Below are 16,371 nucleotides of genomic sequence, written 5' to 3'. Positions count from 1 at the left end.
AGAGAAGAGCTCGAGAGGATGTGGAGGGTGAAGGTAACGGTGGTCCCCGTGGTAATCGGAGCACTAGGTGCGGTGACTCCCAAGCTAGGCGAGTGGCTCCAGCAGATCCCAGGAACAACATCGGAGATCTCTGTCCAGAAGAGCGCAGTCCTGGGAACAGCTAAGATACTGCGCAGGACCCTCAAGCTCCCAGGCCTCTGGTAGAGGACCCGAGCTTGAAGGATAAACCGCCCGCAGGGGCGTGCTGGGTGTTTTTATATATATATATATATATATATATATATATATGTACACACACATATACATATATCACTGACTTTCAGCTTGTTGTGTTTGTGGATATATGACTGACTTTAATTATTAAACATTCGCACATAAATAAGTGACGTCATATTCAGTACTTTTGACAGTTCACTCTTCGGCTGCTCCATCTTATTAGGGAAATCCCATATACATAAATGTAAATTTCAAAACTCAACCCCATCATTTAATTTGTTTTTGATTGAAATTGAATATTACTTAAACTCTCTTAAATTAACTTCCAATAAAAAAGGTTTATCATTGATTGAAATTCATTCAGAAATGTTTAACGAATGAGCTGTCACAACTTTCAAGTACAAAGTTGTTATGAAGTCTGTCACATCCGCCCCCCCCCCCCCCCCCCCCGCTATTTTTTTCTTTTTTTCTTTTCTATCCTTTATTTATTTATCCTTCTTATTTCATTGTACTGTATATTGTTACTCTTATTTGCCTTGTATGTCTACTGTACAAACTGAACTGGAATGACTGACTGTTCGCTTTATAAGTTCAATAAAGTTTGGAAAAAAAAAACCCTCTTCGGCCGCTCCCTTCTGCCGTATTTTGCGGCAAAATTGTCCACACCCACGCTATGAATTGTGGGATATATGGGACCACGAAGCGTGCACCGGACCACGCTTGATATTTGGGGAAATCGACGGCGCATTTGGAGTATGCATTTGGAGTACACTTCGAATTGGGACAGCCGTCGTCGCGTGGCGGTGACGTAACCGCACTTGAAATGCGTACTTCAAGCGTGCCGTGGGACGGGAAAAAAGCACAGAGTAGATATAATATGTTCACAGGGTAGGCACACTGACTGAAACTATAAGCTAGAGCAACACAATATAACCTCAAAACAACTAAAACCATGAATAACAAATAATCAAGAAATATTAATTAAACACAAAACACTGGGTCACACCCAGGACCATGACATTGAGAATTACACACAGCTGAACAAGATCAGATAATGAGATTTGAGAAAGTAAAATAAAAACAGGGCACAAAAGACAAAGACTGTCAACTTAAAACAGAAAGTAAACATGGCAGAGAAACAAGAAACAAAGTATACAAGGGAAGCTTAAGTAAACTTAAAGACAAATCATTACAACAACATGATGTCACAGCCCTGGGCCTTGGAGGGAGTGAGACCCCTTTTTGCTTCAAGCAAATCCAAGAGTGCAAGGACTCATTGACAATTGGTTAATTGGAGTTCTGTGCCTCCCTCTCGTATGCAGATTGAAGTGTGACAGCCCACGCAGATGATTGGCTGCCTGGGGATCCCATGGTAATCCAAGAGGCAACGAGTGGCTGATTGTGTGCACCTGCGGTTATAAAAGGCTGAAGCGCCTTCACTCTGTTCACTTCTTTCTAATCAATGATTTTAGATGTTATTTTTTTCTCTTTTTATATAAGCAAATATGTGTTTTTGTGCTTGAGTAAATTAAAGCCCAATTTAAAAAATATAAGATGTACTATGTTTCATATTATAATCATGATGGTTTTCTTTTGCGTGTACGCCAAAAATCCTGTCAAGCGGAATCAAAACATTCTTGTATGCATAAAAAATTCCTGCAACACATTTTGGAAAACTTTATATATGTAATATGAGACAGAAAATTGCATCATATTTTTATTTGAAAATCTTGTTTTCTGTAACATGCTTTGCTGACTTTTGAGTTGTCTAGTTTAGAGTTAATAAAATCATACATACAGTAGAAATCAGAGTAGAATCAGTCTTCATCTGTATAAGTGCACCCTATTTACTACTGTCTTGCAGCCACTCACGGAAAATACTTGCTCCAGTTTGGGGTGATAGACTAAACTTCTGGCCACCTGGTCTGCCACATTTTCATCTGGCTGAAGACCTTTGTCTCTCATCGCAGCCATTGCACACTGTACAACATGTTTGTACTCCAGAGGCAGGAATGGGATGAAAACATCAACCAGACAACTGTCAATAAAAGTTGACTTTGAAAAACCGCCTACAAAGAGAGATTTTCAGTAAGGAAGATGATCATCGTAAGTGGTGAACGATAAAGACATAAGGATACACTCACTTTGATCACTGTTGAAAACTATAGGAGAAATGAAACTTTCAAAATCTTTGAGCATCATCTCTTCTCGATCTTTTCCATTTTTCCAGAAATCTACAGCTGTTTTTGTAATTTGATTTTCTCCTGTATTGCTGTGAGAAAGAAAAAAGAAATAGTAAAAACATAAGAAGTGTCATAACGTGAATGAGCAACTGGTCCGTTTTCAAATATTTTGTATTTTATAATAGGTGATAACAAATATAACTATATATAAATATAATATATTTTATAGATAGTAGATGCTAAGATAGCATCTTAGTTAGTTTGTTAGTTATCACTTTTCTGATCACATGCCTGTTATCATCCAGATTTCGGTGCCATGTCCTCCAGTTAAACCTCTTTTACCTGCGCATGAATTCTGCATCATAACTCCTGCTACTGCTGGACATTTCTCGGCTGTTTATCAGAATATTGGTGTCCCTTCCTTGGACAATTGTTCCCTTAAGCCGCATGCTGATCATTTGCTCACTTTGTTCAATACCACTTGTTCAAATGTTCTTGATATTGTTGCTCCTTTTAAATAAAACAAGTTTAATAGGTCTAAAATGATCCTTGGTTAAACTATGTCACTCGGGCTGTCAGAAGGACGTGCAGAAAAGCAGAAAGATGTTTTTCTGTCGATAAGGTTGATACTATCAGGTCTCATATCTCTCCTCCAGGTTATGATCCCTCTGTTCCCCTATTTTCCTCAGTTGTGTTTGATCACTTTGAGCCTTTTTCAGTGAGCACTCTGCCCGAAATAGTCTCCCATCTTAACCCCTCTATGTGTCACTTTGACATAATCCCCTCTCGCCTTTTCTTTTTTTTTTTTCTTTCTCACCAAATAGACCATCCCAGCCTTGCCGTATTGGTCTATTTAATTTACCTTTGCTTTAATTGATTATTTTATTTTATTTTCACTTGCTAAACACGGGACAGACTTGACTGGGGAAAAGAAAAGGGAAAGAAAGAGGGAAAGAAAAATAGCGGGGAAGAGGAACGGTGATAAAGGGCAAAAAACAAAAACCAACAAAACAAACAGACAAAAAATACATAAATCAATCACCTGGATCACCTGCTAAGAAAGAAAAAAGAGAAAACAAGCAAAAAAAAAAAGCAATATAATAAACAACATCATTGCGATGACCTATGCAAATATAACAGTAAATACTAAATATTGAATGTTGTTGTGCAGCATGCAGGACCGACAGCGCACAGTGTGCTTTGAGGTAGGAGCCAAAAAGGGTGTAGTTTGTGTGTGTGATCACCCGTGTGTACACCTGTGAGCATGGACGCGCTTGTATTTAAAAGGTTCCTTCATGTAATGATCTGCTAGAGGGTGTGTGGGGGGGGGGGGGGGGGGCATAGCCCCATCCTCCTGGGCATGAAGCAGGTATGGGGGAGATCCAGGCTCCAGACATCCAGAGGCCCTCAGAGCACAAGAGACCAAGGAAGACGAACAGAGGGGCAGCCGCCACTGTCCCAGAAAGAGCTGAGGAGAGCCCCAGATGAGGGGTCACTCAGCAGCCACGTAGCAGAAGCCAGAGGGAGTTGCAGTGACGTGCCCGTGAGCTCCGCCAGCAGCCAGCTGTGCCAGAGTGACCGAGCCCCAGGCCGAGAGGCCGAGGGCACCCCACCCCCGAAGTGGCCCAAGCGAGCCCCAGGCTCCAGGCCCCGACAAGCAGCCACCAGGAGTGAGCCAGTGCGTACCTGGACGCCCATCACCGAACACAAAGAACCACCAACGCACCGACGTCTGAGAGCGTCTGCCACTGGCAGGGGGAGTGGTGGGGGGAGATAGGCCTCCATACCTTGGATGGCCTGAGATGTCCCTAGAGAGGTGGCATCTGATACCCGACCTGACATATATTGTAACAAATTAAGTTATTTTACCAGTCCCTAACAAAGTGGAAGCATTAAACTTACCCTCTGGAAAGGCTTCCAGATTTTTACCTGAGAAAGATGATGATCGATCTTTGAAAAAAAACTCCTTCCACTTTTCCATAGTCCAGATATGGCTTTATGCTGTCAATCAAACCAGGAGGAATTTCGTCCATCTCATCAAATATGAACATTGAGCGTTCACAGTTTGTAACGCTGTTTTTGATCCACTCCTGTAACTGAGACTGAGGAGAGAGCAGCAAATAGAATTAATACAGACAGAACAGACAAACCAATTAGAACAAATAAACTGAGTTTCACTTGAAAATGAAACACATGATACTCCATACTTTATAGGTAACAATTTCATTTCGATGGGGGAATTGAAGTGTAGCTGAGCGCACGTGAACAAACTTGCTGTGATATCCCTTCTTGTAAACGTTGTCTGCAATCAGCTCGCTAACAAAGTTCTTCCCTGTGCCAGTTGGTCCGTGCAGAGAGAGCACCAGAGGCTTCTTCGGGTTATCATCTTTCATAAATCCACTCACAGCTTTGAAGATGATGTCTGATGCAATGTGTTGTCCAAAGAGTTTGTTTCCCAGGTCAGCCTTCAGACCTATAGAGTGGAAGAGTACAGAAAGTCACCAAGATCAGTTGCTAAAAAGTGACTGAAATTACACTAATCCAGTAAAATTCTACTTCCTGTGGTAACCTAACATGTCAAGTCAGCCTTCAGACCTTGAGAATACATAGCAGAAAGTCAGCAGGATTAGTGACTGAAAATGTGACTGAAGTGAGAGGAGGTTTAAAAGAAAAGCTATTTGAGCAAGGGTGGACTTAGCAGATCTACCCACGCAAAAATTGAGACAAAATAAATTTTTTGTTCAGCGAATGGAGAAATTGCATAGACTGCACAAGAGCCCTGTCTACTCTCCAAAGGGGTGGGCAGGCTGCAAGCCAACAAAAATGTGTAGATCTTCACTCCTACAGCAATGACTGTTGCTATGAGAAACCATCATACAACTTGTGTACATGTGTAGTTTAGTGGAGTTGTCTACAGTGCTAACTTTTGTTAAGTATCATATACAAAACTGCCATCTCAAAAATGCCAGGATCTCAATATGGACTCAAAACAGAAGCCTGCTACTAATAAATACTGCTTTTTAGTGCCTAGCCTGATCAAGTATCTCCATAAAGATTTTTAACGCTCAATAACTGCTGTCTTTTCAGCCAGTCGTGGTTCATGTCATGAAGTCATTACAGTTAAAGTTAAAGAAACAGAGCAACAGAACTGACTTTTTGTCAGCCTGACTACAGTGCTGAAGAGAAATGTAGGGTTGTTCTTATTTTCTTCAATCAGTGATGAATAGTAAAATGATCTAGCTTTATAGAGGGCTTTTTTATAAAGCAGTAAACTACTTTTCCAGACTAAAAGATGATCTTCTAAATTAGTGCACGCCATTCCTTCTCAGGCTTTAACCTCCTAGGACCTGGCGTCCACATATGTGGACATCACATTTTGGGTTATTTAGACCAAAATACTCAATTTTGCTCTGCAAGGGCCTGATATCCACTGACGAGGACATTATAATGCTACTGTTCAATTGAAATTTTAAACGAATATCCTCATATGTGGCTCTCATTTTCTTAGAAACAAAAATTAGGTTAAAAATAATCTGGTAATTCTTTGTTTTTACATTCATCGGGTCCCAATCAGTCCAAATATCAAAGAGAAATTAAAAATGCATGCTGTGGAAGAGTTTGGGACTTAGGATGTTAAGGTGAGTTTTTGAGAGTTATACCAGGAAATCAAATACTTCTGATTTAAGGCTCTCTGTTTCTGAGAAGCTACAGTATCCAGTCATCCACAGTGAAGATGTAAAACCATTAACAGTATAATCGACCTCTGTTGGATTTGCGTTCATGTAGCTGCTCTCCACTGTGTTGGTTCAGGGCATTGAAGATGATAACAGTGGGTGAATTATATTTTTCAACTTAGTTACAGTGTTTTCAGAAAGATATCTACTGTGATGAAATCTACTACCCAGTGCTGTGTAACCAAAATGTAAATGTTTTTAGGAAATGATCAGAAAAAAGAGGTATTTCAGGAAATAATGTTAAATGTTACGTTTCTATGCCATATGTCAGAACAAGATCTAGAGTGTGATTAAAGTGCTGGGGGGCTCTTTTACATTTAGAATTAATTTAATTCAGTCTAATAACAGATTAAATGCTATGCTGAGGCTGTCATTGTTAGCATCTAAACATATATTAAAGTCTGACCACTAAATCAGATTAAATAAAAGCCCTGAGAAATCAGACAAAAACTTTGTGTAAGGCCCAGGTGGACGATAGATAATAACAAATAAAACAGGTTTTTGAGTTTTCCAGTTAGAGTGGACAAGGCTAAGCATCAGCCTTCAAATGAATCAAAACTCTGTCTGGGTCTTTGGTTAACTGAGAGTGGAAGACTGCTGCCACACACCCTCCTCAGCCTGCGCTTCAAGGATTCTGATAGTATGACTCGGGGGTGTTGATTTATTTAAACTAACATAGAAACATCAAGGATGATCCAGAAGCAATCTTATCTGGGGCAAAGCTAATTTAAAATAAACTGAAGCAAAGTGCAAAACTGTTCTGTGGTCAGATTTGATCAAATCTGTTGGGGTTTTTTTGTTTTTGTTTTTTGGGGTTGTTTTTACCAGCACTCAGTTCAAAGCCTGCATTTGCTGATAGGATGTTCGTGCATTATTACCTATGGAACTGGCAGCTTGAACAGCTGGAAAGACTTTTAGAGTAACATATGCTATCATTTCTTTTTCTGCAGGGAAAGCTTTGCATACTTCAGGAAGACTGTGTTAAATCACACACTACATCTATTGGAGATTATGTATCTGAATTTCAGGAGCGGGACCACGCCTCCAAACACGCTCCTTCCGGTTGCATCTATATAGGTTCCCCCCAGTTCCACAAACTGTTCATTCTCGTTTACGTGCCCCATCCACCCTCCCTCCTTGTTCTCAGTTCTTTAACTTCTTCACTTCTATTTAATACATGGGGATCTGCCAGGCCCGGGAGCCGTCGCCAGTCCCCTTCGAGGCCTTCCCCACACCGCAGCTCAATTCATGTCCAAGCATCACCTTTACCTACTAAAACGCTGTAAATCCTAAAATGAAGACGTGGGCCCAGCTAGTGAATTACAACAGCATGACTTTGTAGAAGACTCTGGATGCTTTACATTGAGCTCTTTGCCCAGTAGATTTACATTTAAAAAACATTACATAATAATTATCAATTGAAATAATATCAATATCTGTACTGTATATCTATGGAGCTATTTTTTTAATCATACTAGAATGCTAGTTCTAGTAAAGCAGAGATCACAAGCATTTCAGAAGCAGTCAAGTAAGCTAGGACTTTTGCGCCCCACCCTGAAAGCAGGTTAAACCAGCACGGCTGCTTCTTGGGTTTTGTTTTAAGAGACAAAAGACACTTTGATATCTAGACTGTGTAGAATCACAAAGACTCAAGGTTACACAGTTCTCCCTTTTCTACATGGCAAATGTATGAATAATAATAATGATGATAATAATACACAGTGGATCACCCAAACTGTGTGACCATGTTTGCTTCTGTATTAATCTTTTATATTGTTTTGTATTTTTTTCATGTAGATTATTTAATATACAGTAGTTTTCAGTAACCACAAGGACTTATAATTTGGAAATACAATAAATATTTGTGATGTATTATTTTGTTATATGGACTTTTGTTTTCAAGGCAGATGCACCCCAGTTGATTTAGGGGGTGGACTTCAGCCCACTACCAAGATCCAACCTGTAAAGGTGCTGTATCTGTGTCATTTATAAACTATATTCTTGTCATCGGTCTTTTTTCTAAACTCAATTTAAATCATGGAAATTGGTTACCTTCCCAAGTAAAGTTAAAAATTAATAATTAGACCTTTACTGTTTAGATTTCACAAGCTGTTTGCTGGGTGTGTTACCTGTCTTGTTGAAGGAAATCCAGTATGAATTACAGCTCTCGCCCCAAATAGAATTCCATGTCTCTTTGATATTAGGGAATTTGAAACTGCTGAAGGGCTCAGTTTCCTTGATCACAGTGGAGGAAAGTAGAATCCACAGCAGCAGGACATGTTGCTTCCTTGGTTTCATTTTGCAAGTATTGCACCTTAAACTAGCCCAAAGAACAAACTGACTAAGAGTTAACATCATGTAACTTCAGGGCGTTTCATCGTGAAATCTAAAAATAGACATCAGTTCAAACATACAAAAGGAAAGCAGTCTGTCCTCTCAAACAGTGTTGTCTCACTTATAGTATCGAATAGTCCCTCTTTTCATTAACCCTGTAATGTAGCGCCATCTTGTGGCCATAGTTGGCCATTGTCTTTGTAACGTGTGTGAACATTCATTCATCATTTTATACTTTACACTTTATTCTACACTTTACTAAGTACACAGTTAAACTGCTTATTATTGCAAATATCTAATCAGCCAATCACATGAAGGCAGTGTTAAAATGTACCTTGAAAGACAAACACCGAAATACCATTAGCTCAACATTTTTTTGTTTGTAACAGCGTGGCAATGAACATTTAGATGTCCACTGCTGTTCTAGCAGAAGGGTATCATTTGCAATGGTAACTGATTTAGTTTTACACACTTGAGTTTCATAATAAGACTGCCAGCCAGTTTCCCCTGTACCCGAATAATTTCCTGAATGTTACTCTAGCAAACTCTTAAAAATAACATTTATTGGTTTACAGTTTTAAAAACATTACACACCAATAAATGATCAACCATTTGTTGTCCTGTAATAAGTCATAGTGATGTAAAAATATTAATATTAATGTTCTTTTTTACTGAAAGAAGGTCGGGAGACAATCTAGTGGTTCACACTATTTTATTATCAAACAATTCGAGATGCACAGCTGTGCACACAAAGTACAATTTGTAACTTAAAGGGCATATTAAAGACAGAAAATACATGTGATTGGCCATTGATGGAGAGAGTCTGTGGTTTAAACTTGATTCTGATTTGTCCTCCTTGTGTTCTTTCGGCATGCCAATTGTTGGTGTTGGTGTCAGCTTTAACCCGACACCTTAAAGTTTCTGTGCCTTGCCCCACCATCACCAGTGCAGGAACACCATTCTATCATAACCCCCCACTCATTTCTAAGGCAGCTCTCGCTGATAGTGATCTGTATTGGTGTCAGTGTGAGCCAGTCTACCTTCAACACGCCTCTTCATACCATGAAGTTAAATGCATGCAACTTTCTAATAAGAAGCTAATCAACTCTATTATGAACATACATTACAATTATTATTAAAAAGGTTATTAAAACTTATTTCTAACATATTTACAGTTGGGCTGTTGATGATGTGAATAAGCTGGTTGTGACTGCTACACCTCTGGATCACTAAAGCGTGGTCCTTCAGACGTTCATTCCCACTCTACCTTTCAACAAATTCGTCTCATAAGGGAAACAACCAGGTCGTGTAAGAAAAAGCTAATGTTCTGTCATATTACCTGCTGGTGCTATAACTTTAAAACCACTCCCTTCATAATCAAGCTTTAAAAGTCCTAGATAGCAAACCAGTTTTATCACTGCAATGTTCTTGGTAAATATAAAATTATGTTTTGTTAAGTTCTTTATTCATATGCGTGACTATGTGTCATTTTATTAAGACTTGGGCATTGTTTGTGATTTTGACATATCAGCTTGGGCGTTTTATTTGTCCCTTAATTTATTGATTTTGTTATTAAATATTATTAAATATTCACAATTCGGTTGTTATCTTATTATCGTTTACATTTTCATCTTGTATTTCCTTAATAGTTTGAGTCTTTAGTTGAACTGGAATTAGTTGAATTTCATGGAGTTTATTAGTTCCTTTTGTTTTACCCTCTTTGCTTTATTGTCTTTCTCTCATCATGTTTACTACTGTCTGTGTTTTCCTATTTGTTGGTGGCGGTGAATTTTTTATTTTATTTTTTTTAAACCAATGTCTGGTGATAAAGTGGGTTTTTTAAAATTAATTTCTCTTTCTTTGGGGGGGTTGAAAGTGCTACAACTTGCTGTTTTCTTTGCCACAGGTCCATATTTTCAGTTATTTTGTTTAATAAAATTATGTAAATTGATTTGCCATGCCTCTGCCTTTGTTAATAATGAGCCTGTGTGCCTTTGCAAGTAGTAAAACCTTTGCGCTGGTTTATGGCAGTTCATGAGATTTTAGATTTTTTTATTCTTGATTCTAGACACCAATTCCTGTTGTTTGTCCATTTGAAAAACAAAAAATCTATTTCTTCAAATTAAAGCCCAACTGAAAAACCAATGGGAGGTGAAATGTTTTGGGGTTTTCTTTGTGATTTGTTTTTGTTTGTTTCAAATGTATAAGAAATCCTTATAACCTGTATTAAAACATGTCTTGCAAAAGTTGATTTCAATATGATTTATTAGCAGTACAGTTTTTTGATTCATATCTGTGCAAATGCCCATTTCTGTAACACATTTGCTGTGATGACCTGTGTACGTTAAACATATGCATAAAAAATCAAATAAAGACAGTTTTTATCGTTAATCTACTCAGATTAACTAAACAAAGCTGGGCCATTTCAGACCAATGCAAAAAAGTAAAATCAGGAGCAAATACACAGATTTTTTTTTTTTAAAAAAAAGCACAACAGTGACAGTTTAAAAGGAAACCAACACTCATTCACATATGACAGCGTTAATCTTGAGGTACCCATTTGTTACCTCAAAAAACAGAAAACTCCTCAGGCTCTTTATTCAGTATAAATGAGACAGGTGAAGGCTTCCTGATATCAAAGCTCAGACACAGAGACAGACTTCCACACAGACAACAGTGAAATATTTGAAATAACCGAAATATATTTAATTGTGAAGGAAAATAGAGCAGCTTTCAACAGTGCAGAAAGTGTATGGATTACGATGGATTTTTGGTTCATGGATCTAAACCATAAACCAAACATATTCCTGATTACTGGGGAAAATTCAGTGTTGGCACACCTAGACCCCTTGTACAGCAATCTGAGAAGTTAGTTAAGGAATTACTCCTCTTTGGACCCACCTCTAACAACCTCAAACCAGGATAACAGACAAAGGGAGAGAGCGAGCAGTCATCACAAGTGAACTTTACCTCCTTAGATGCTGACATTAAATGTACAAGTACAACCTGCTTGCTACAGTCATACAGCCACTCTTGACAAACACATTCTCAGAGAGGTGAACATAGGATATATCTCTGACTACTCTGTCTGCCACATCTTTGTCCGGCTGAAAACCTATGGCTTTCATCTCAGCCATCACACACTGGATAACATGTCCGTACTCCAGAGGCAGGAACGGGATAAAAAAGTCGACCATGTTGTTATCAATCAAACCTGAGTGGATAATTCAATCAGTAAAGACATTTTCAGGAATAAAAAGGGTTTTCATCAACACTGAGTATTCATGCATTTTATACTCACTCTGGTCATTGCTGAACTGAGAAAGTGACGTTTCCAAATCCTTGAATGTGATCGCTTCTCGCTTTCGTCCTTTGTTCCAGAAATCCAGAGCCATCTGTGTAATGACGTCTTCTCCTACATTGCTATGAGAAAGACCATAAATAGGTATAGACAATTGATATAAAGGTGAAATTCAGTGAATTAATTTAATTTGCATTAACTCAAATGCAAACTAATCTAGGGACAACAAGTAAGCCTGCAGTGCGAGAGCAAAGCACTCTAATGGGGTATGAGGGTACTATAAGGTCATTAAACGATGAGGCCTGATTATTTAAAATCAGGCCTTTCAAGAAATTAAATTTTTTTTTGAAGACAAGTCATTTTGTTTGTGTTTTTGATAAACCAAGATGAATAAATGTGTTATACCTAACAATTAGGGGTGCAACGATACACAAAATTCACGGTTCGGTTCGATACTTTGGTGTCACGGTTCGATATTTTTTCGATACAAAAAATGTTCATGCCTTTTTAATTTGTCATTTATTAAAATTATAAATAGATGGTGAAAGATGTACCCTTAGGCCCCCTCCTCAATTCAGAGATGGTTTTTCCCTTTTCACGTAAATGACCTCCTTGACTCCGCACTCAAACCAGCGTTCCTCCCTGTCCAGGATGTGCACATCCTCATCATTAAAAGAGTGTCCACTGGCCTGTAGGTATAAATAGACTGCTTAGTCCTGGCCTGACGAGGTAGCTATTCTGTGTTGTGCCATCCGCTTAACCAGAGGTTGTTTGGTTCCCCCGATGTATAAATCCTGGCCATCCTCCTGGCACTTAACAGTGTACACTATGTTACTCCGTTTGTGTCGGGGGACTCAATCCTTGGGGTGGACCAATTTTTGGCGCAGCGTATTTTGGGGTTTAAAAGCCACAGATACGCAGTGTTTAGAAAAATTGCGTCTCAACTGTTCTGATACTCCTGATACATACGAGATCACTATAGGTTTTTGCTTTTGGCGCCTTCCCAGCTTTGACAAAAGTCCAGCTAGGATAACAACATTTACTCAGGGCCTTCTTCATGTGCTGTTCTTCTGCCTCCCTGGCCACTGTGTGTGTGGGGATGGTGTTCACTCTGTGTTGTAGCGTCCTGATGATGCCCAGTTTATGCTCCAGTGGATGATGAGAGTCAAACCTTAAATACTGATCCGTATGCGTAGGTTTATGGTACACATCAACTTTTAGATGTGCCACATTACTGATGGAAATCTCACAGTCTAAGAAGGCTAACCTGCCACTTTTCATATCTTCCCTGGTGAATTTGTGTTGGTCCACCTTAAATGTGATCTGTAAAATGTGGTATGTCCTGGTGTCCAGGTGTCATCCACATACCTGAACCAATGACTTGGTGGTGTTCCAGGGTAGGACAGCAAAGCCCTCTTTTCCACTTCTTCCATTTACAAATTGTCCATGAGGGGTGAAACTGGGGAGCCCATGGCACACCCACGTTTCTGCCTGTAGAACTGACCCTTGTATATGAAGTAGGTGGAATGAAGACACAGTTCCAAAAGCAAACACACTTGGTCAATGCTGAGAGTGGTCCTGTTGCTGAGGTTGGGGTCATCCTGTAATCTCTTACGAACTACCTCCAATGCTTCGGTGACTGGGATGCAAGTGAAGAGAGATGTAATATCGTACGAGACCATGGTTTCATCTGCCTCCATAATGACATCTCTCACCTTCTCAACAAATCCAAGGTGTTCTGGATGTGGTATTCAGAGCTGCCTACCAGTGGGTTGAGGATCAAAGCCAGAAACTTAGAGATGTTATAGGTAACCGAGTAAATCATGCAGACAATCGGTCTTAGAGTTGCACCCTGGCAGCTCTCACTCCTAACTCCAGTGAATCAATCCTGTGTATTTTCCTCTTTGAGTTAAAGTCTTTAAAAACGACATTTTCTGCCTATTTTGTGTGAGCATTCGAGCCCTCTATTCTTTTCTGGTGGTCACAGACTTTAAAACAACTCCAATTTAGAATCTCCAGGTAACCTGATATGAACATCTTTGTAATGAAAGAAAGCCAGAGAGAACCCATGGAGGTAAACACCTCACCACTGTGCACCCAAAAATGCAAGACTGAATGGCAAAATTAAAACACGAATCCAAAATTCAACAACAAATGACAACAAAATTTACTTTTGAACAAACACTACACAAGAAACAGCCAAATAATTACAGGTATTTTATTAATGTCTGAAGCCAATCGTGTGGTTATGAACCTGCCCTGTTGAAATGCTTTTAGTTTTTACCTGAGAAACATGAAGATTGATTTCTGAAAAGAAATTCCATCCAACTGAACCTGGTGGCTCAGAAATGGCTTAATACTATCAATCAAACCAGGAGGCATTTTGTCCACATTTTTAAAAATGAACATGGAGCGTTCACCGTTTGTGACATTGCTTTTGATCCACTCCTGTAACTGAGACTGAAGAGAGAGCAGAAAAAAGAAATTCATATCAGTGGCCAAACAGAAAAGTTAAACCATTTTACTTGAAAATAAAACGTGTGGTACACCATACTTTATAGGTTACAATTTCACTTGGATGTGGGAAGTGATGTGTAGCTGAGAACACGTGAACAAACTGTCTGGCTTTTCCCTTCTCATAAATGTTTTCAGCAATTAGCTGGCTAACAAAGTTCTTCCCTGTGCCAGTCGGTCCATGCAGAGAGAGCACCAGAGGCTTCTTCGGGTGGTCATTGTCCATGAATCCACTCACAGCTTTGAAGATGATGTCTGATGCAATGTGTTGTCCAAAGAGTTTGTTTCCCAGGTCAGCCTTCAGACCTATAGAGTGGAAGAGTACAGAAAGTCACCAAGATCAGTTGCTAAAAAGTGACTGAAATTACACTAATCCAGTAAAATTCTACTTCCTGTGGTAACCTGACATGGCAAAACAAAGTTAGACCAGTTTTACATAATGGCCATATAACAAGCCATTTAACATTATGAGCAAATGTCATCTTGGCTGCTTCGAAAGGTAAACTAGTAAACAGCTATATCAGTTCAACTGTTGCCGGAGAAGTACTGCAGGAGAAAATGTCTCCAAACGTAGTGTTTAAATTGTTCAAACAACCCAGTAAACAACCCACACTCTGAAATCTTGTCTCACAGGATTTCAGAAATCTTGTCTCACAGGATTTCAGAAATCTTGTCTCACAGGATTTCAGAGTGTACTCGGGCGGGATTATCGCTCATGAAGTCAAGCTTTCAGGTCCAGCGAAGTTTTGTTAATTCACTTTTTAATTACGTTTTCCTTAATGCCCGAGAGAATTACCTCAGTCGTTTTGATACTGGGAATTATTGTCATTGAACACATAATTTTTTAATTTAAAATTTTCATGACAAAGATCAATTTTTAATCTTTTGTAAGGCAGACTGAAAGGATCAGTGTTTGTGGAAGCATTGCTAGTGCCCGTCCATATGGTGCCATTTTTGCTGTAACCAGTTTTGACTGATTGACAATATCATGATGTTTACAGCTGCCCAAACCAAACATGGCAGGTAAAAACCCATCCTGCTGCTTGTTAGGTTTTGGCTGTGAGAGTTGAAAACCAGAAGTCATGGATTTTTAATGTCTAGACTGTGCAGTAATTTAGATAATTAAGGTTAAAGCCAATTACCTATAGTAACAGTTAAACATACCATTATCATATTGCAAATATCTTTACACGGTTCATCATTTCCATAACCACTTATCCAATTCCATGAGGAGTTGGAGTCTATCCCAGTTAACTCTAAAGAGGCAGGATACACCCTGGACAAGTCACCAGTTTAATTAGCCAGTGTGCACCACCGGGTTCTTAATTGTGTCCTTGATGCCACCAGTCCCTTTACCATACAATAATAATAATAATAAATTATTATTAACTATTATTAACCTATTTATATCTCAGTTTACAGCCTGCTTTGGGGGATGGAGAAACATAAGAACATTAAAACGGTATGTTTAAACAGAAGAACACCAAAGTCACAAATGAAACAATGAAGGAAAAGATAAGAAAAAAAAAGAGGGCAACTGATATCGAGTCTCTTACATTATAACACTACCCACCTGCTGCATTGAAGCCCGTCCCTTCATTATCACGCCGAGTGCGGTGCTCTGTTTTTGGAATGAAATATTTGAACAATACCCCTATCCCAGTCCCAAGTAAGACACTGAGAGGCTCTATTGCTTGGTTCGAGCCCGAGCAGAGTAGTATCCCCAGCAGCAGGATGTGTTGCTTCCTTGTGTTCATTTCGCACGTCTTCAACAAACTGAAAGACAAACTGCAAAAGTAGACTTAGTCAACATCATGGGTGTTCCCTGAGGGCATGCAGAAGTGCTGAGTGAAGTCCATTAAAGTACAGGGTGGGCCATTTATATGGATACACCGTAATAAAATGGGAATGGTTGGTGATATTAAAGTCCTGTTTGTGGCACATTAGTATATGTGAGGGGGCAAACTCCTCAAGATGGGTGATGACCATGGTGGCCATTTAGAAGTCGGCCATCTTGGATCCAATTTTTGTTTTTGTTTTTTCAATAGGAAGAGGGCCATGTGACACATCAAACTTATTGGTAATGTCA

At 39.2% G+C, this 16,371-nt stretch overlaps 2 protein-coding genes across 2 annotated transcripts; both read right to left on the bottom strand.

The window, feature by feature from the left end:
* Positions 1 to 1,699: 1,699 nt before the first annotated feature.
* On the bottom strand, positions 1,700 to 8,451 carry LOC308407632 (torsin-1A-like). The gene is made up of 5 exons (XM_080899422.1): positions 8,263 to 8,451; positions 4,607 to 4,872; positions 4,329 to 4,501; positions 2,361 to 2,488; positions 1,700 to 2,285 (listed from the first exon to the last, which is right to left on the bottom strand). The coding sequence occupies exons 1-5, from the start codon at positions 8,429 to 8,431 to the stop codon at positions 2,041 to 2,043; spliced, it is 981 nt and encodes a 326-aa protein (XP_080755548.1). The 5' UTR covers positions 8,432 to 8,451; the 3' UTR covers positions 1,700 to 2,040.
* Positions 8,452 to 11,370: 2,919 nt separating this feature from the next.
* On the bottom strand, positions 11,371 to 16,039 carry LOC308407332 (torsin-1A-like; the record flags this gene model as incomplete). Its single annotated transcript, XM_080898897.1, has 6 exons — positions 11,371 to 11,378; positions 11,493 to 11,681; positions 11,769 to 11,890; positions 14,053 to 14,228; positions 14,323 to 14,588; positions 15,856 to 16,039. The coding sequence occupies 6 exons, from the start codon at positions 16,037 to 16,039 to the stop codon at positions 11,371 to 11,373; spliced, it is 945 nt and encodes a 314-aa protein (XP_080755023.1).
* Positions 16,040 to 16,371: the final 332 nt, after the last annotated feature.

The sequence above is a fragment of the Rhamphochromis sp. 'chilingali' genome (genome assembly GCF_963969265.1).
Source record: "Rhamphochromis sp. 'chilingali' genome assembly, chromosome: 12".
Classification (NCBI taxonomy): domain Eukaryota; kingdom Metazoa; phylum Chordata; class Actinopteri; order Cichliformes; family Cichlidae; genus Rhamphochromis; species Rhamphochromis sp. 'chilingali'.
Note: the sequence above shows the minus strand (reverse complement) of the source record. Positions and strands in the feature narration are given on the sequence as shown.

Bases quoted from the DNA above. Each gene is read 5' to 3' on its own strand.
- LOC308407632 (XM_080899422.1), bottom strand. From the start codon at position 8,431: ATGAAACCAAGGAAGCAACATGTCCTGCTGCTGTGGATTCTACTTTCC. The intron at 4,873-8,262 runs GTAACACACCCA...TCCACTCTATAG, and splicing joins GATTTCCTTCAACAAGACAG to GTCTGAAGGCTGACCTGGGA. The intron at 2,489-4,328 runs GTAAAAATCTGG...TCTTTCTCACAG, and splicing joins TCGATCATCATCTTTCTCAG to CAATACAGGAGAAAATCAAA.